This window comes from Trichosurus vulpecula, chromosome 1 (genome assembly GCF_011100635.1).
Source record: "Trichosurus vulpecula isolate mTriVul1 chromosome 1, mTriVul1.pri, whole genome shotgun sequence".
NCBI lineage: Eukaryota > Metazoa > Chordata > Mammalia > Diprotodontia > Phalangeridae > Trichosurus > Trichosurus vulpecula.
The window spans coordinates 38041861-38062826 of record NC_050573.1 but is presented as its reverse complement, the minus strand read 5'-3'; the positions used below and the strand labels follow the sequence as shown (position 1 = coordinate 38062826).

General features: G+C 47.6%; 1 protein-coding gene across 4 annotated transcripts in view; it reads left to right on the top strand.

Moving 5' to 3' along the window:
• The first annotated feature begins 294 nt into the window (after positions 1 to 294).
• Positions 295 to 20966, top strand: part of RILPL1 (Rab interacting lysosomal protein like 1) — a 53459-nt gene continuing 32787 nt past the window's right edge. For 2 of the 4 annotated variants that reach the window (XM_036742339.1, XM_036742336.1), the window contains exons 1-2: positions 880 to 1252; positions 6257 to 6407. In XM_036742339.1, the coding sequence (XP_036598234.1) occupies positions 947 to 1252; positions 6257 to 6407 (457 nt within the window). In that variant the 5' untranslated portion in view covers positions 880 to 946. Of the gene's footprint in view, positions 1253 to 6256; positions 6408 to 20966 lie in introns of all 4 variants that reach the window. The other 2 variants (XM_036742337.1, XM_036742338.1) reach the window with 2 other exon arrangements.

The following is a 20966-nucleotide window of genomic DNA, read 5'->3' as shown; positions in this document are numbered from 1 at the left end:
GGGGGAAGACTCTCCCCGCCCCCAATAGGGTAGGGCTGGGCCGGGCTAAGCTAAGACAGCCGGCCCTAGCACCGCCTCCCGCGCCCTCTCGAGGGGCAGCATCCATACCCCCTACCACCCCGCCCCACCCCGGGCCGCGCCCCTCTCCTTCCTCTCCGCCCCCCCCCCCCCGCCCCTGCATCCAGGCGTCCACTCCGCCGCCTCGCCGCCTATCCCCCCCTCTCAAAGTTCCCCGGAGCAGCTGAGGCCCCTCCCCTCGGGAAAGGGGTGTGGGCCGAGGGCTGGCTGGGAGCGACCCTCGCGCAGAAGTGTTTCCGAGGGCAGCCCTGACCGCGGCTCGGCTATCCCGTCCACTCCGGCCCGCACGCATTCCCAACTTGGGAGCCTCTGCAGGCCTGCGCACGCACGCACCCCTCCCTCCTCCTGCTCCCCCTCCTCCTCCTCCTCCTCCTCTTCCCAGCTTTGTGACAGCCTCCAGTGATAGGAACGGCGGAGCCGGGAGAGAGAGGGAGAGACCCAGAGAAAGAGGGAGGAGGGGAAAGGGAGAGAGAGAGAGAGAGAGAAAGGGAAGGCAAAGGAGAGAGGAGAGGGAAGGAGCGCATCGGAGGGGGGCTGCAGCAGCCCCAGCCATCGTCCTCCTCCTCCTTTTCCTCCTCCTCCTGCTACTGCCGCTACCACCTCCGGGCCTGGCTCCGGCCTCGGATGCCCGGGTGAGCTGCCCGGAGGAGCCTACGGGCCGGGGCCGGGGTCGGGGAGGACCGCGAGCAGCGACGCTCCCCGCTTGGCTCCCCGCGGAGTGGCCGCAAGTTTGCAAGTTGGGCTAGTTCAGGGCTGGGGGAGGGGGTGGGCTGCGCGCGCCGCCTAGGAGGGGAGGGGGAGCCCCCGGCCCCGGCTCCTCTAGCCCGAGATCCCCAGCCCCCGGCCCAGATCCCCCGACTCTCCGGCCATGGAGGACGGCGGCGGGGGCCCCGAGGCGGCGTCCGTGCTGGAGAAGAACGTGGCCGAGCTGACCGTGATGGACGTGTACGACATCGCCTCGCTGGTGGGCCACGAGTTCGAGCGGGTCATTGATCAGCACGGCTGCGAGGCCATCGGGCGCCTCATGCCCAAGGTGGTTCGGGTGCTGGAGATCCTCGAGGTGCTGGTGAGCCGACACCACGTCAGCCCGGAGCTGGACGAGCTGCGCCTGGAGCTGGACCGGCTCCGCCTCGAGAGGATGGACCGGATCGAGAAGGAGAGAAAGCATCAAAAGGTGCCCCAGGGGAGGGGAGGGGAAGGGTGGGGGCGCCGGGGGCGGAGGCGGAGACGGAGCAGAGAGGAGGAGGCTGGAGGAGAGCAAGCTGGGGAAAAGGAAGGAAATCCTGGGGGGAAAGCGAGGCTCGAAGTAGGTGGAGAAGAAAAACCCGGCTCGGAATGGGAAGCCCTGGTTCAGAGCCCACTGGCCCCGTGACCTTGGGCGAGTCTTTTTCCTTCCCGAAGTTCAGAAGTTGAATAAGGTGGTCAGTAGGTGGTAGAATGCTGGACCTGCAATCAGGGAGACCTTGGATGCCAATCACGCTTAACAGCCCTGCGATTTTGGGCAAGTCCTTCCCTCTGAGCCTCAGTTTACTCATTTCTGAAACAAGGAGTTAGATTAGATGATCTATACTTGATGGAGTGCTGGACTTGGAGTCAAGGAGACCCGGGTTCAAATTGTACTTACTTGATGACCTTGGGCAAGAGTCCTTTCTCCCTTCTGGGCCTCAGTTTACTTGTCTGCCAAATGGAGTTGGATTAGATGATCTCTTAAGACCCTGGCATGTCTCCTTACTCTAGAAGGCATAGGAGCCTGGAGGGGAGGGAAGGAAGGAGGGCTTGGAGAAAGGGGAGTCAGCAGTTTGGGGAGGGTGTCAGGTGGTTTTGGGGACAGAGACCTAGAGAACTCAGGGGAGTGAGAACTTGGAAAGTGAGGAATGAGGAAAGGAGGAGCCAAAAGAGGGAGTGGAAGGAAAAAAATCATCTTTTTCCTGTGGAGTTTATCACATGTAAGCCAGTGATGTAATTAAAACAGAAAACTCTTGGGGGATCCCTAGCCAGATGGAGTCCAGCAGTTCCACCAGGGCATGGCTCTGGGGCAAGGTCCACCCATTCCTCTATCTCCTTTCCATCTCTCAGCTCCAACTCAAACTTCCTGACCCGTTCAGAGAACTTGCATCCCCAGGACCTTTCCCTGTCCCAACCAAAGGGTAGCCAGAGAGACAGCCCCTATGACTCAGGGCTAATCTTTTGGGATAGTTTCCTTTTTATGAATTTGACAAGAAAGAGGAGGTTATCTGTGGAAGACTTCCCATACCCCCTTGCTCACTGTGTCCTCCTCCAATCCATTGGGTTTTTCGGATCAGAACCAGAGACAGACAGACCAGGGTAGTCCCCCAGCAGAGATAGGAGTGCAGCCTGGGAGCCAGGGAAGAAGGAAGTGGGGAGACATGTGGTTTCCTGCCATGGCTTGAGGCCAGTGGCACTTCAGACAGGCCCTTTCAGCCCTACACCTTTCCTGGGGGAGCAGGGAGAAAATCAGAGGAAACTCCTTTTGGAGAAGAGCTCTGAGTACTTGGGTTAGCAGGCCTGCCCCTGATTTGCTGTGTGACTTTGGGAAGGTCACTTGGCTCATCTGAATAGGAGGGTCTCCAGCTCTTGGGAAATCTGCTGGGCTGGTTTCTTGCAGTATTTTTAAAAGCTGTTTTCATAGCAGAGCGGGTCATGTGTTTCTCTGCTTGGATCTTTTTCCTTGCTTGTTGTTGGGTTTATCAGAGAGCTCTGGCTCTTCCCTTAGAACTTTAGGGCCCTTGTTCCCCATGAAGCGCCTTATGGCTCTGCTCCCTGGCAAGCTAAGTCAGGCTTGTTATTCCCAGGAAGGAAACTGGATCCCAAAGAAGAGACCAACTTCGTTGACCAAGGTCACCCCTCAAGTTAGAAGCAGGGCTGAAGTGGAGAATCACTGAAAAGTTATCCATGGAAACTCTGAGAAGACTGGGGCAGGGATGTCTAAAGGACAGGGGTGGCCATCCTCTGGCATGACTGTCATATGCTTGACATGGCCCCATGACGGGCCCCAGACATCTAGGGGACCTTCTAATCCAAATTCCACAGTTTTGTCCCCTTGCTCCAGAATCCCCAGGGGCCGCCAGCTGCCTAGATAGATAGATAGATAGAACTCACACTTCTCAGTCGGGTCTCTAAGGCTAATCACAAGCTTGCTAAAACCTGCCTTTCAGGTTAATTAGTCAGTCAACAAGCATTTGTGCTAGGCAGTGTGCTAAGCACCAGGGTACAGAGAAAGGCTTTCCATTGACCCGTGTTCACCCGACTTAATGTGCTGTCTCTCCTGCCCTGTGCCCTCATGCAGGCCATCTTCTGAGGGCCCCCTCCTTGTCTTTGCCTTTCAGAGGCCTTCATTTCAAGTGTGCCCTCCCCCTTCAGATTTTCCTTGATCTCTGTCTTAATTCTCCTTTGACCCCAACCCCCATCTATGTCATATGTAGCCTTGTATGGAATCTTTCCTTCCCTAACTGGGTCGTTTCCCCCCCCCCCTTTGTATATTTAGTATTGTGCTTAATGACTGTTTTTGAATAGAATTGCATAATGGATTACTGAGACGTTGTTCAGTCGCTGTCAGACTCTTCATGACCCCACTTGGGGTTTTCTTAGCAGAGACAATGGAGTGGTTTGCCATTTCCTTGTCCAGCTCATTTTACAGATAAGAAAACTGAGGCAAACAGGGTGAAGTGCCTTGCCCAGGGTCACACAGCTAGAAAGAGTCTGAGGCTGGATTTGAATTCCTGAAAATGAGGCTTCCTGATGCCAAGCCCAGTGCTCTATCCACTGGGCCACCCAGCTGAGATGGGAGGAGACCAGATGACTTGCCCAACGAGGTGTGGCTGATTAGTCACTGAGTTGGTGCCAGGCCTCTACCTGCCTGTCCTCCAGTTAAACAGAGAAGACTTCCTGAGGAAGTTGAGGGTGGCGGAGAGCACTGGGCTGGCAGACCTGGCTGTGAATACCAGCTCACACTTACCTGACCCAGGGTAGTTTATTAACTTCTCTGATTCTCAGTTCTCTTTCATCTGTAAAATGAGAGAGCCCTCCAGGACCTTCAAAGGGCCTTCTAGGGTCCAAGATGCTCTGATCCCAGACTAATGCTCTTTCTGTTATTCCATGGAATAGCTGGCATCCTGGCCTCTCTGCTTTTTGGCCCTCCTTCTCTGCCCAAACAAGGGGTAGGCCTATGAGTGGTCGCCAACCAAAGGTCTTGCTTTTCCTTCTAATTCTTTCCCAGCTTCTCCCAGTATTTCCCCTCTCTCCAGTGAGCTGGAGGAAGGAAGGAAGGGAGAGAATTTGGGGAGTCTGTCACAAATATATAACAAGCCTTGGGAGATGGCTTGGAGGGAGGTTAAAAGGGAAGCAGCAGGTGATGAGGAGGAGGAAGGAAGGAGGGGTAGATAAAGGACCAGAGACTGAGGGAAGAAAACAGGGAGGGGAATGAGACAATACGACTGGAAAATCAACAAGCATTTATTAAACCCTTACACTGTGCCGCACGCTGTGCTAAGTACTGGGTATATGAAAGCCCAAACAGTCCTACCCTCAGGGTGCTTATAACCTAACTGGGAAACAACACGTCTATAAATGAATATTCAAGATACACCCAGAGAAGGGTTTGAAAGCTCAGTCAGCCTTGGGCCTCTCGGGTACCTCTCTGTCTGATCAGTGTAAACTCCCGGGTATCATCCCAGCCTGTTTCCTCCCTGGAGAGAGAGGCTGCCATGGCTGTTAGTTAAAGACTGAGTTGGGGAGACCTTATAATGAGGTGTGTATCTCTCCTTCAGTATGTCTCTCTCTGTCTCTGTCTTTCTCTCTCTGTCTCCTCTCTCTTTCTCTCCTTCCTCCTCTCTCTCTCTCTCTCTCTCTCTCTCTCTCTCTCTCTCTCTCTCTGTCTCTCTGTCTCTGTCTCTGTCTCTCTCCCTCCCTTCTCCCCTTCCTCTCCCTCTCTCTCTCTTTCTCTCTCTCTCTCTGTGTCTCTCTTTCTCTCTCTTCCTCCTCTCTCTTTCTCTCTCTTCTCTCCTCTCTCCTCTTTCTCTCTGTCTCTCTGTCTCTCCTTCCCCTCTTTTTCTCCTTCCCCCCCTCACTCTCTCTCCCCCTCCCCCCTCTTCCCCCCCATAACAATAGTAATAAGAACAGTGATGATAACAGATAGCATCCATACAGTGAATTAACATATTCCGGGAGGTTTTCATGCGTTATCTCATTTGATGCTCACAGCAACCCTGTGAAGTAAGTGGTATCAATATTCTTATTTTACAGATGAGGAAACTGAGGCAGGGAGAGGTTAAGTTACTTGGCCATCGTCACACAGCTAGTCAATATGTGAGGTAGGGTTTGAACTCAGACCTTCAGCGCTCTGTTAAGGCAGCCTAGGCCCAACCAAAGATGAGTGTTCACTGAACAGCATCCCAGGTCCTGCAGCCACTGGCCCTGATCCCTGTCCTTCCAAAAAGTATCTCTCAGGTAAGGGGAAGGCAAAGATAAAGGTGAGGCTTTGTCAGAAGCGCTACTGCCCGTCCTTCCTCTCAACATCTTCATGGGCCTGAAATCAGGTTCTTCCACTGAAACCTTGCTTGGCAGGGGGTGCCCTGGAGTTCTCCCAGGCTATGCCAAGTGCAGCCTAAGCTCTGACAAGCTTACCAGCATGGAAAGGCTGCCAGGATGGACCCAGACAAAGACAGTAGCTTCACTTGGGAAAGGTCCATTTCCCCTTTGGTGCAGATACCTCCTTCTCCCCCAGTGGCTGTCCTCTCCCTCCCCTTCCACCTCCGTGACCTTGGGCAAGTCACTTAACCCTTCTGGGGACTCACCTATAAAATAAGGAAGCTGGACTAGATGACCTTTGAGATTGCTTTCAACTTCAGTCAAATCGTAGCTCTAGTGACCTTGGGCAAGTTATGTTTGTGGGCCTCAGTTTCTTCATCTGTAAAATGAATTAGCTGGACTCTGAGGTCCTTTCCAGCTCTGGTTCTGTGATCCTCTAGTCTGCCCAAGTCAAAGCAGAGCTACAAGGTGCCTCTATCCTGGAGCCAATGGGGAAGGAGAGGAGCAAAGCTCAGTGCTGGCTGGGGAAGGGGACAGGGCTGCCAGCTGCCTAGGGAGCCCTGGGGGCCTCTGTCGGTGCTGGGCCTGAGCAGCAGCATTTACCCTCTGCCCCTCTGGACCCTATCTCTAGGAGCTAGAGCTTGTGGAGGACGTCTGGCGAGGGGAAGCCCAAGACCTTCTCACGCAGATCGCCCAGTTGCAGGAGGAGAACAAGCAGCTGATGACCAACCTGTCCCATAAGGATGTTAGTTTCACTGAAGAGGACTTCCAGAAGCAGGAAGGTAAGAGGAAGCGACAGAATTGAGAGCTCTGTTGGGTTTCTTTCTCTCGCTACATGTTGTCTTTCTCCATAGAATGTAAGTTCCTTGAGGGCAGGGATGGCTTCATTTTTGTCTCAGTATCGCCAGCATCTTGGAAAGTTCTTGGCACACAGTATGTGCTTATGAAATACTTGCTGAATTGAATCTAATCAGAATAATAACCCTAAATACTGTTTCTCTAGAATGTGAAGGTTTATGGAGCACTTTCCTCATTTGCTGTAGGTACAAGAAGAGAAAACTGAGGCTTGAAGAAGTGGTATAATTAACCCAAGGTCACCTAGCTACTAATTTCCTGAACTAGGAAGCTACAGCTGGTGGCATACTAGATTTAGGGGCAGCTGGGTGGTTCAGTGGGTAGAGTGCTGGGCCTGGAGTCAGAAAGACCTGAGGTCAAATCTGGCCTCAGACACTTGTAGTAGCTGTGTGACCCTGAGCAAGTCACTTCACCCTGTTTGCCTCAGTTTCCTCATCTGTCAAATGAGTTGGAGAAAGAAATGGCAAACCACACCAGTATCGCTGCCAAGAAAAACTCAAAATGGGGTCATGAAGAGTCAGATACAACTGAGGAAGACCAAACAAACAAAAAACATACTAGATTTAGGGCTGAAAGGGAGCTTAGAGAACATCTAGTCCAGTCTCTCGTTTTGCAGGTGAAGAAACTGAGGCTCAGACAGAGGAAATGATGTCACATAGAAAATGAGAGGCAGAAATGGATTCGAACCTGGGTCCTACAAATCTAATGTTCTTTCTGCTGGGCCCTTAGCTTTCTCTAGGTGGTTTTCCACTTCCTCACAGAGGGGACCTTCCCTCCCACCCCCACCCCTCAGGTTCATTTCAGACCCCCCCCCCCAGTCTCGGCAAAATAAGCTTTAGCTCCCACAGGAGAGGCCGATTTGACCTTGTTGAGACTTGTGGGAGAAGGAGATTTGGTTGAGTGTACAGATAAGGAAACTGAGGCACAGAGAGGTCTCTTGGCTAAAGTCATTTACATACCTACCAAAGATAAAGTAGATTTCTCTTCAGGTTGACCGTTGTGGAGATTTTGGAGCTGTCAGAGCTCTGCCCAGGAGTCCTTTTTTCTGGTCTGGATTAGGGGCAGGTAGGAGGGTCTCCTTGCCATTCCCCTCCCCATTCCCCCTAGCCCTCTGCATGTCCTGGAAGATACTGCCAAGTGTCTTTGGTGACCTTGAGTAAGTCTTGTCAAGGGTTATGCAGGAGGGAGCCAGGTGACTCAGAAGGAACGTGGGACACAATCCTGGATCCTGGAGGGCCCTGAGGAGGCTGGGAGCTTTATTACTCACAATTAAAACATCAGCAGGACTAAGAGACTCAGAGATGGTCAGAGGAAGAGAGCAGACCCCACGTTATTGTCTACATTGGCGTGCTAACCCTGGTTAGGGCACAAATGCCCCTCCCACATCCCCAGGAAAGGGGCTGCCAACTTAACAGCCCAGCCAAGCAAACCAACGGGACTGGCAGCCCAGCATATGAGGCCATACAGGCCTACAGGTCCTAGAGAAACCTGGACACAGCTGGGAGCCTTCGAGCTCCTTTCCATTCCCCCGAGGGTGTGGGCACAGAGCAGCAGGCTGGGCCAAAGCAGAAAATGGACCAAGGCGATGATTGGCTTCCATAATCCAGGCCAAGCTCTGTGCTGGGGTATTCTGTAAGGCTGTGGCAGGGCTGAATTCTCCCTCTCACTGAGTGCTGGCTGACCTGCCTCTAGCATAGACACACACACTTACACACATACACAGACACAGACACACACACTCAGAATCTCACATTTACGACGGACCTCAGTGGCCATCTAGTCTAGCCTCTTCCTGAGCTGGAGTCCCCTCTGCACCATTTCCAACAAGAGGAGATCAGTGTCCACTCGAGAACTCCTAAGGCAGCCCACCTACTTTGGGATAGCTCACCCTTCCTTTCGAGGACATGTTTCCTGTTGTTGTTCACTTGTTTCAGTCGTCTCCAGCTCTTCGTGACCCCATTTGGATTTTCTTGGCAAAGATACTAGACTGCTTTGCTGTTTTCTTCTGCAGCTCATTTTACAGATGAGGAAACTGAGGCAAACAGGGTGAAGGGATTTGCCCAGGGTCACCCAGCGAGGAAGTGTCTGAGGCCAGTTCCTCCTGACTCCAGGGCCACCAGTAGAGCCAAACACCTAGTAAGAGTCTGAGATAGAATTCATACCTAGAGCTTCCTGACCCCAGACTCAGAGATCTCTCCACTACAGTTTTCTGTGAAATCAAGTCAAGTGAAGACTTACATGACCTGATGCCGAGCAGAACCAGGAGAACAGTGTACACAGTAACAACCACAGTGTGTGACGACTGAGTTTGAGAGACTTAGCGCTTCTCAGCAATGCAATGATCTAACTGAGACAATTCCAAGGGACTCATGATGGAAAATGCCATCCGTATCCAGAGGAAGAACTGTGGATCTGAATGCTGAGCCAAGCAGACTATTTTCACTTTTTTTTTGTTTTGTTTTTCATGGTTTTTCTTTTTATTCTGATTCTTCTTTCACAACATGACTAATGTAGAAATATGTTTAACATGATTGCACATGTATAACCTATATCAGATTGCTTGCCATCTTGGTGGGGGGGAGAGGAGGAAAAAAAATTGGAACTCAAAATCTTATTAAAAAAACCAAACGTCAAGAACTGTCTTTACATGTAATTGGGAAAATAAAGCATTATTAAAAAAAACAAAGAAATCAAGTCAAGTCACCAAGCATTTATTAAGCACTTACTACATGCCAGGTTTGCCAGGTGCTAAGTTCTGGGGGTACAAATGCGAACCAAAAGGAAGCCAGTCCCTGCCCTCAAGGAGCTTACAGTCTAATGGGAGAAAACCAGGCAGCTGAAAAGGGGAATGGGGAGAAGGAAGGTGCCCTGGCGGGGGCATGGTAGGTAGAGGACATTCAGAAAGTCAGGCATGGAGGCTGGAGAAGAATAAATACATGGCAGACCTGGCTGGGGGGGCTTCCAAAAAGGAGGTCCTGGGAGGAAGCAGCTAATCAAAGGAAGGGGCTCTGGGGGGAGAAGTGAGCTTCCAGGGCAGGAGGATTGTGTGACTTGGGAGAAAAGGTGGAGAGTCAGGAGGGGGGACCTGTAGGGAATAAAGATATGGCTCTGCCTCCCTAGTTCTGACTAGTCCAGTCCCACTTCCCAGTGAGACCCATTCAAGTATTTGACATGGCCTCTTCCTAAGTTCTTACTGCTCAGTCAACAAGCATTTACTGATCCCATATTGTGTGCCAGGCATTGTACTAAGTGCTGGAGGTGCAAAGAAAGGCAAAAAACAGTCCCTGCCACAAGGTGCTTACAGTCTAACCAGGGAGCCCACATACAAACAGGTGCATACAAAATACATTCAGAACAGGATTGTTCTGAAAGAAGCCAGCAGCATCCGAGGGGACGGGAAAGGCCTGTTGGAGAAGATGCACCTTGGGCTGAGTCTGGAAGGAAGTCAGGAAAGCTTAGTGGTGGAGGTAAGAGCCTTTCAGGCAAGGCCTGGCAAGGGAAGGAATAGCGATTGGAAAAGGACTGTTCTGGTCGAAGAACTTCAGGCAGGCCAGTGATCTGCAGTGTAAATATCCCCAGCTCCTTCCACCAGTCCACATGTAGCAAGCATGGTCTGCAGGCCCCTCGCTGTCCCGGGCATCCTCCTCTGGACACTCTCCAGCTTATCACTCCATTCTCCTTCAGGCCAAATGAAAGGTTATTTCAAATTGCATTCACTCAAAGTCCTTAGGACCTTAAAGAAACCCTTAAGTTATTTAGTTTTTTTCCTTATATTATTATATAAAAGCACCACCCTCCCCCAAATTCACACCCATTACTATTTATCAGCTACCTACTAGCAAGCACTTTTTATAAATATTTTTCCAAGTTACATATAAGAACTATTTTTAACATTTATTTTTAAAAATTTTTTTGAGTTCCAGATTTTCTCCCCCTTTCCTGCATCTCACTCCTCCCTGAGACAGTAAGCAATTTGATATAGGTTAAATATGTCCAATCATATAAAACACATTTCCACCTTAGTCATGTTATGAAAGAAGAAACAGAATGAAAGAAAAAAAATGCCTAAAAATAAGGAATCTACATTCAGACTCCATCAGTTCTTTCTCTTGAGGTGTTTGGCATTTTCTCTCATGAGTCCTTTGGAATTGTCTTGGATCATTGTATTTCTGAGAAGAGCTAAGTTATTCATAGTTACTCATCATACAAAGAAACATGAGATGCACAAATTTAGAGAATCCACCCCAAATGTTCATGTGGACTATTTGTGCCCAACCTGTGGTAGAGCCTTCTAAGCTCCTATTGGTCTGATCATCTGCAGTGGGACACACTGTAACTTGGCTCTAACATATGAAGTCATTTTGTTCTTCTTTGAGAACAAAGGACAACACCCAACTGTGTACAATGTTCTGGTTCTGCTCATTTCACTTTGCATCAGTTCATCTAAGTCTTTTCAGGTTTTTCTGAAATCATCCTGCTCATCATTTCTTACAGCACAATGGTATTCCATTAAAATCATATACCACAACTTGTTCAACCATTCCCCAGGTGATGGGCATCCTCTCAATTTGCAATTCTTTGCTACCACAAAAAGAACTGCTTTAAATGTTTTTGTACAAATAGGTCCCTTTTTCCTTTTTTTTTTAATGCCTTTGGGGTACAGGCCTAGCCGTGGTATTCCTGGATCAAAGGGTATATGCACAGCCTTATAGTCCTTTGGGCATAGCTTCAAATTGCTTTCCAGAATGGTTAGATCAGTTCACAACGCCACCAACAGTTAAGCAAACATCTATTAAACACCACTATGTGCTAGGCGGCAGCCAGGTGGCATAGTGAATACAGTGCTGGGTCTGGCATCAAGACGACTCCTCTTCCTGAGTTTAAATCTGGCCTCAGATACCTCCTAACTGTGTGACCCTTAAGCCTCTTTGCCTCATTTTCCTTCTCTGTAAAATGAGCTAAAAAAGGAAATGGCAAATCACTCCAGTATCTTTGCCAAGAAAATCCCAAATGGGGAAGTTGGACTCGACTGAAAATGGCTGAACAACATGTTCTAGGCACTGTGCTAAATTCTGGGGATACAAACAGAAACACGGCCCCTGCCCTCAAGGAGTTTACATTCTAATGGGGGAAGAAAATACCTAAAAGGGAACTGAAAAGTTCCCAGCATGGCTGTTAGGCACTGTGAAGGTAGGGTCCAGATTTGGGATTTCGTTAGTAAAAGGAACTACCAGGTAAAAAAAGAACCCTCCCTACCAATGCAGGTTGGCACTTTCTCTGCAATTTATAATCTTAGGGAGATGCCTAGATCAGTGGTGTCAAACTCATATAGAAACCATACATGAGGGCAGCCTACTGACTTAGAAAACCACATGTTAACGTTACCTATGTTCTACTGTATTTTCATTTTGTTATTATTAATAACTATTTTTATTACTATTTCATTTTAATCTGGTTTAACTGCATTCTGCAACGTGGCCTGAGTGTTTGATAACTCTGGCCAAGATCATTGAGAGGTTAAATGATTTGCTCAGGGTCACAAAACTGGTATATGTCAGAGGGACACCTTGAATCCAGGTTTTTGTAGTATGAAAACTAAGACTAAGGCCCTAGGTACAGGGCCTCAAGTGTGGCCCTTTTTCTGAATCCTTTGGATTCAGAGGTCCTCCCTTGAGGACCTAGAGGGCCACATGTGACCTCAACAAAGTTTGGATTCAGTCAAAGGACCATAGCGGCCTGAAGACCACAGGTTCCCCACCCCTACCCTAGGACTTAGGGCACCCTAGTTCTGGTCACGGCTAGACTGACCCCCAAGGCAATCCACTCCACTTTTGGGTGGCCCTTACTTGGGCCTCTGTTAGGCCCGAACCAGTGCCTCTTTTATAAAAACTAAGAAAGCATTTACATATTCCAAAGCCTTTGGACTAATCTGAAAGAGAACCTGTCAGTCTTTTTTATAGGCTCAATTCCCCAAACACTCCCGGCCCCTTCTCTTCTGATCAGCCCAGGAAGGATTCCGGTTGATCGACCTTGACCAAATTAGGGTGATGCTCAAGGGAAGGAAGAAGTTTTTGATGACTTCAATTAATAGAAGCATCTCTCAAGTTCGCCTTTAACCGCATAGAAAGGAGAATCCTTCAAAGGAGTGATCAAAGAGAGATTGAATAATTTTAGGAACATGATTCTCTGGGGTGTGCTGAAAGGTCAGTGACTGTTATTCTTTCTGATGAAGCAAATTGTTAACTGAACTGTTGCCTAAATTGTGAAGCTTTGCTCAATCTTGACTGTGGGATTTTTGTCAAGAGAGCCATAAATTATAACTCTAAAAGGGCTTGGATAAAAAGAGATTTGGGGAGTTGTGGGGTGGCTCTGTCTGTCTTTGACCCCTCTCTCTCCTAACCTCCACCCTCCCCACCCCAAGCACAATGCTTAGATCCGAATGATCTAAATTAATTTTTTTAATGGTTCAGACAGACTCATGCCTAAACCACAGACAACAGGATTTTCTTCCATAATGACTTTTCACCTATTTTTCCATGTTGTCTCTCACTGTGAGGGATACAAGAGAAAAAGAAACAAGATCCTTTCCCCTGGGAGCATATACTCCAGAGGGGCAGTTAAGTCAGATGACCACCAAATGATCAGATGACAGTAAATAATTGTGGGAGATTGTGTATGATATGGTCTGTAGGTGCTTTAGGAAATCAGAGGAGACACAGATCATAGTGGCCTGGGGCTAATCAAGAGAAAGCTTCCTGGAGACAGTGGAATATAAACACCAGATAGGGCTCAGTAAGACAAGGGGGATCATTTTTGGTGGAAAGTAATAGTCCCTCCTGTGGTCACACTAGTTAATTGCTGGGACACAACTCGGGAGGCTTTTATTTTTGTTGTTCAGTCATTTCAGTCATGTCTGATTCTTCACGACTCCAGCTGGGGTTTTCTTGGCAGAGATACCGGAGTGGTTTGCCATTTCCTCGTCCAGCTCATTGTACAGATGAGGAACCTGAGACACACAGGGTGAAGTGACTTGCCCAGGTTCACACAGTTAGTAAGTGTCTGGGGCCGGATTTAATCTCAGACAGACAAGTCTTTCTGACTCTGTCTACTGTGCAGTAGTCTCTGCCTATGGTCACCCTAGTAAATTGTTAGGCACATAACTCAGGAGACTTCCATGGCTGTGTTACATAGTAGAGGTGACCCAGGAAGCTAACTGCTTAGAGCCCTCTTCTCTGCCTGCTTTAGCCCATCCCCAAAGCTCAGCTCTCTTCAGTATAGGTTAAAGACAGAGATGGAAGGATTCTTAGAGACCATCTAATCCAGTCCTTTATTTTCCTGATGGGGAAACTGAGGTACCAGGAAAAGAAATTACATAGCCAATTAACAGCAGAGCCAGAAGGATCTCCCAGGTTCCCTAACTGCCTGTCCAGGATGATTTCTATGGCATCACTTAATGGAAAGAGGGCTAGATCTGAAGCTGGAGGACCTGAGTTCTAATATCAACTTGGCAATTTGCTACCTGTGTAAGAAGTTACCCACTCTCTGGGACTCAGTTTTCTTCTCTGTAAAATGAGCCAGTTGGACTAGATGAACTCTAAAGTCCCTTCTAGCTGTCGATCTGTGGCCTTGAGCAGGAACGAGTGTATCCAGATCTCCAAGGGGAGACACCCCCGTCCCTAACCAGGAGACAAACACTTGCCCGGTGTCTTCTGGGAAATCTGTACTTCTCCATGGTCATACTGAGAGCCTTTGGAAGTTTTGCCTGATGAGCTAGCATCACGGGCATTTTCCCACCTACTTTATGGAGACTAAACAGCATCACTGTGTGGTAGATAGAGAGCCTCAAAGTCAAGAAGGTTTGGGTTCATGTATTGCCTTTGGCATTGGAGGGCAAATTACTTAACCCACCAGTGCCTCTAGGCAACTTAAGTGCCAACCTGCATTGTTAGAGCAAGCTTCCTCATTGGGGAGACCAGTGAAATCACAGATCCTGGTCCCTAAACCCCTATGGAGTTAATTGCCTTCTGAAGTCAATCTTTCAACTGGTTGCATTCCCTGTTCTCCCACAGAGACTTCTTAGGGTGATCTGCCACCCCCCCCAGGGGACCCAAGGTCATCATCAGGACATCTGACCCAAAGGGGTTGGATGTGGCCATGGCAACCTTTCAGATACTGAGTTCTGCCACCACTAGCTACTGGCCTATGGTATCACTCTGTAGGAGAGGCCTTGGCTTCTGGTCCCAGGGTTACAGAGTTGTGCTAGGCTGTATCTGCAAACGGAGCATGCAGCAAGTTGCCGAGAGAGAGGGAAATGTCACTGGGTACAGTGTTCTGCGGTCTAGCCCCTGCGGGAAGCAGCCTGCCTGGGCTACTTCTGGCTCTCCATCTCGCAGCAGCTCTCAAATGGAGATGCCCGAGCAGATGCCATGCATGCCTTTCCAGGTTATTTTTATTTTGCACAGCAGACTATGAGAACACAGCAAGGACAAAAACAACCTCCTCCTCGAACAACCCCCCATACACACACACACACACACACACACACACACACACACACACACAGCCTGTTTACAGGAACAGACAGGCAGGCAGATGGGCACCCTGGGAGAGGCTAGAACCAGAGAGCAAATGACAGTGCCTGGTGTCAATTTTGGGTAGTTCTGAACAGAGGCCTTGAGGAAGAGATAGATGGTGAAAGACATCAAGAGGTGAAAATGTCTGGCATTTCTCTGCAGGTGGCTGGGTCAGGCCCAAGGGGCCAGTCTCTGGACCCAGGCCTGGAAGCAAATGATCATGTGCTCCCAGGACTTCAGGCTTGGCAGAGGGCAGCCTGTGTGCTATGGGGCTTTGAGGTTATCCAGGGCTGGGGGAAAGCCAAGGAGCCTGAGACCCAGAGCAGTGTTCCAGAGCAGAGTTCCAGAGGGGGAGCATGAGCTGTCCCAGTTATGGGTGCCTTGGAGTTGTTCCCTAAACTTTTCAGAATGTAATAAACATTAATAAATTAATATAATAATAAATGAACAAAAAGCCATTACTACTACCCCTCCTTCAGAATCCATCTGGTCCTCAGGATGACAAGCGGACCAAAAGCACCCTTTGGCTGGTGTGCAGATGATTAGAGTCAGGACAGATGATTGTATTCTAAGAAGCAGTCTGGGGTAGTGAAAAAGAACATCACACCTGAAGTCTGCAGAGACCTGGGTTAGAATCCTGCCTCTGACATGGGGTCATGGGTAAATGGCTTAATCTCTCTGACCCTCAGTTTCCCCATGTGTCAAATGGGAATAATAGTATCTCCAGTACTTCTATTACAGGCATTACATTTTTATCAGTAGGTCTCGTGTGGAGAAAAGACTGATCCCAAGTCAAAAAAAAATAGATTCTGGTCTTGGTTTTGCCACTTACTACTCCTGTTTTCCCCAGTTCATTTATTAAGCACCTACTGTATGCAGAGTGCCGGGCTAGGTACTGGTGGTAATTTTTAAGAGTTTACTTAGGCTGTGGTCTCTGCCCCTCCTGGTAAGTTTCTAAGGCTAGCCATGTGATCTTAAATAAGTCACTGAGTCTCCCTTTCCATTTTACACAAAGTAATCCCTGCCCTGCCTAAGCTTGAGATTGTAGTGAGGCCCAAGAGATAGGTCACAAGCAATCAGCGAGTTCTTATTAGGTGCCTGCTATGTCTCAGGCTCTGGGGATGCATAAACAAAATGGGAAATAGTCCCTGCCTTCAAGAAGCTTAGATTGGGGTGGGGAAGAGGCAATGTATGCATAGAAGTAATTGCAAGACATGTACAAAGTCAATATAAAGTACTTTGGGAGGTATCCTAGCATCTAGGGAGACATCAAGTAGAAAGTTTGTTTGACACACACACACCCCATTGAGGATAGAAATACATTTTACTCCACAGGGAAATAGGAGGGAAAGGGTTCTCCTAGGAGGCTAGCTTAAGGGTGGGATCAGTCCTAAGTAAAACAAACTCTTTAACCAAGGAGATACAAAAATATCTGTAACTCCTTTGGAGGTGGAAAAGCATAAGAATTTGAAGGGGTGCCCTTCAATTGGGTGAACAAGTCATGGTATATAACTGTGAAGGAACACTGTCATCGTGTAAGACATGATGAAAAGAATGGTTTCAGAGAAACCTAAGACTTATATGAACTGACGCAAAGTGAAATGTGCAGAACCAGGAAAACAATTTATACAATAACAACATTATGAAGACAGACAGCTATGAAAGAATTAGGAATTCTGATCAGCATTACAACCAACCAGGATTCCAAAGCATTAATAATGAAACACGCCACCCCTTCTCCTAACGGAGGTGAAGGAATCACGGTATGGAATGAGACATATATGTGGCCAATATGGAATTTTGTTTTGTTTGACTATGTATATTTCATTCTCAATTGGAGGGGAAAGGCAAGGTAGGAGGGAGAGAAACCAGATTTTTGCTGATAGGAAAAAAATACATATGTTTTAAAAAAAAGAAGAAAGGGGGTACTTTAGCCAGCTTTGAAAGACGCAAGGCATTGTAAGAGTCGGAGGAGAAGAAGGAAGTCCTTTCAGCCATGTGCAGAGGTGTGATAGGAGCAAACAGGCAGGTTTGGCTGGATCATAGAGTATAATCTCAGAAGAAGGGCTCTAATCACCCCCTTGTAGACTGATGGATTATCACTCTCCTTACTACCAAGGCAAGGGAGGAGCCAGCTGTGTGGTTCATCTGGACATGTAGAGGACTAGAAGTCAGGAGCCCTGAGTTCTGGTCCCAGCCCTATCGCTCTGTGGCCTCAGTTTCTTTTTCTGTAAAATGAGAGTGATAGGTGATGCCTAACTCTCTTCCTAGCTCCAACATCATGATTCTGTTCAACACAACAAATATTTATTGAGCCTTTATTCAAGTTCCTCTGCTGGAATTCTCTGACTAATGGTTTCCACTTGTTTTGCTGTTGTTCAGTCATTTCAGTCGGGTCTGACTCTTTGTGACCGCATTTGGGGTTTCCTTGGCAGAGACACTGGAGTGGTTTGCCATTTCTTTCTCTAGCCCACTTTACAGATGAGGAAACTGAGGTGAACAGGGATAAGTGACTTGCCCAGGGTCTCACCGCTAGTAAGTATCTGAGGCCAGAAGAGTCCTTTGAACTTTATATGTTATTTCATTTTGTGGCATTTATGTCATTTTATCCTCACAGCAACTTTGTGGGAGATAGAGAGGAAATGGGGTATTTTTCCCGTTTTATAGATAAAGAAATGGAGGCTGAGAAAGCAATTTGCCTTAGCTCTTGGAAACCCTAATAAAAGCTCATTTCATCGGTGCTTCAAGGTTTACAAAGCCCTTTAGCCACAGTGACCCTACAAGGTAATTCAGGAGAGTATTTTTATTCACAGCTTACCTGTGAGGAAACTGAGGCTCGGATGGCCTAAGCCACTTGTCTTGGGTCACACAAGCAGCAAAGATCAGTATTCTTTCTATTAGAAAATGCCTGCCCCTTCCAAATCAATTCATCTCAATTCAGGAAACATATTAAAATGCCTGCTGTATGCGAGGCACTAGGCTAGGTGCTGGCAATTTCCTCGTTTGGGGGGTTGTGCTGGGAGGTGGGGATGGTGCAGACCTGGCATTTCATCAGTTAGAGGAACTCCCAGACTGGAAACTCCCTCCATTGATGCAATTTGACAAATATGTGTGTGTGTGTATGTGTGTATATATGTACACACATACATATGTATGTATATGCACACACACATACATATGTCTGTCACTTCCATTCTTAGTCGCCTGGGGTATTGAGAGGTTGAGGGATTTGTCCAGGATCACCAAACTGTCAGTGCCAGAGGGAAGACTGGAACCTAAGTCTTCTTGACTCCTGGTTGGCCCTCTCTGCACTCACTGTACCATGTTGCTTCATAGGTGCTAAGGAAATTGTTTTTAACTGGCAAAGGTCCAGATTTTTGTTAATTTACTTATTAAAATAGAGTCCATGTTTTATCTTCATGCTGAAAAAAATTAAAACAATTCATATAGAAAGGTTATCATCAACTTGTGGCTTCTGGTGAAGCCACTGAGACCACATTTAATCTTCCCAAGCAGGGTTCGAGGTGTGCAACATGCGTGGAGTCCTTGGAGGAAATAGAAAATCAGTAGCCATTTACTAAGCCCATACTGTGTGCCAGGCACTGGGCATACACATTTCTAAACATGGAACTGATTCTGCCTTCAGCAAACTTATGGGGGTTGGGAGTACAGGGCCCAACATGTACGTACATAGATATACAAGCTATATACAAAACACATACAAAGTAATCTGTAGGGAGAAGGTCCCAGTGATGGGGAGAAGCAGGAAAGATTCTTTTCGGAAGGTATACTTGAGCTGAATCTTGAAGGCACTCAGGGTTTTGGAGGGATGAGGTGAGGAGGAAATGCATGACAGGCAAAGGATAAAAAAGCCAGAGCAAAGGCGCAAAGATGGGAGACAGAAATGAAACAGTGCCTGCCCTCAGGGGCTTATACTCTCCCAGCCCCAAGTGTTTTCTTCACAAGCTGAAATAGATAGAAATTGTTCCCCAGGGAGTGAGCCAAAAAAAGAAAATTGACTGCCATCTGATACTCACACGCACACAGACATACACGCACTCCCCAACTCTGTATGTGTGCCACACATAGACAGCTATAGTGTTCCTCAGCAGCTTGACTATTCCCTCTCTTGCAATACCGACTGGAAAAGGAAGCGTTTGTTTGGATGAAGGAAAGAGCCCAGTATGCCCGAGAGCCTCACATCTCCGATTGCCGGCATCCTTGTTCATTGTTTACAGCCCTTCCTCCTTGGAACTGAGCTCCTCCAAGGGCCTCTGAGTGGGGGAGGGGGACCCCAAAAGGTCAGGCTCTGAAAAGAAGCAAGTCCTCTCCATCCACTTCAGAAAAAAAAAAGCGATCTGGGTGAGCTGTTCCTCCGAGGAAAGCAAGGCATCGAGAAGGAAGTTGCTGTGGCAGGACGAGAGGAGAGAAGAGCCCACATCTTTTGAGAAATAACCCACTTGATGAGCCTGAGAGTGGCAGTCTCCCATTTAATAAGCTTATTATTATGCACTTAAGAAAAACAAACAGAAAATCGGCTCACCTACGGCAAAGGTAGAAGCTGCTCAAGTTCTAAAGAACACTAGAGGCCCTCCCCCCAGCAGCCCCCTCATCCATGTGTGCAGGTGAGACCACCTGTTCTCAGTCATCGGAACACAAGAAACAGCTTGCCTCCCTAGAGTGCTTCTGGGGAGATGGGATCTCCTTCCTGTTTGTCGCAGTCAGATATCTCTTCCAGGAAACCTTCCTGAAACTCATAGAATGAGAGGTGGAAGGAGCCTTATTTTACAGATGAGGAAACTGAGGACTAAAGCAGGTAAGAGACTTGCCCAATGTCACCCAAATAGTAGCACAGCCAGGATTTGGATCCAGGACCTCTGACACCCAATCTACTCATGCTGCTTCCTATATATGCCTCCCCTCCAAGTCAGTGATAATCAGTAAATATTTATTAAGCACCTACTATGTGTCAGGAATCTAGCACTTTGCTTACACTTTTTGCTTAAGTACATTCTGTGTATTGTTTTTATTAGATGTGGCAACTGGGGGCATCTCTCAACTCGAATGTGAGTTTCCACAAAAAAGGCTAGCCTAACTATCTGCAAGGCATACCAGGTCATAACAGGAGCCCCCATCGATGTGTTTACTTTTGCTAGCCAGCCAGGATACAATTAGTTAAAAAATAAAAAGGATTTAATGAAATAATGTAGTAATTAAAGTAGCAATAAAACATTTTTTCCATAAAAATGGGTCACAGTCTCCTAAAAATACACATTTTCTTAGAGAATCAAATAAAAACTACTTGAAATAATAAAAAACTTTAGTAAAGTTGCAGGATATAAAATAAACCCACATAAATCCTTGGCATTACTAACAAAGCCCAACTGCAAGAGATAGAGAGAGAAATTCCATATAAAGTTACTGTATACCCTATAAAATATTTGGGAGTCTGTCTGCCAAGACAGACCCAGGACCTATATGAACACAATTACGAAACACTTCTCATGCAAATAAAGTCTGATCTAAATAAATGGAATAACGTCAGTTGCTTGTGGTTAGGCCAAGCTAATATAATAAAAATGAAAATTTTACCTAAATTAATTTACTTATTAAGTGCCATACCAATCGAACTACCAGAAAATTATTTTACAGAGCTGGATAAAATAATAACAAAATTCATCTGGGAGAACAAGAGGTCTAGAATATCAAGGGAATTAAAGAAAAGAAATGCTAGGGAAGGTAGCCTAGCCAGCCATACCAGATATCAAATTGTACTATAAGGCAGCAGTCATCAAAACTACCTAGTACTGGCTAAGAAACAGAGTGGTGGATTAGCGGAATAGGTTAGGTACATAAGACACAGTAGTCAATGACTACAGCAATCTACTCTTTGGTAAACCGAAAGAATCCAGT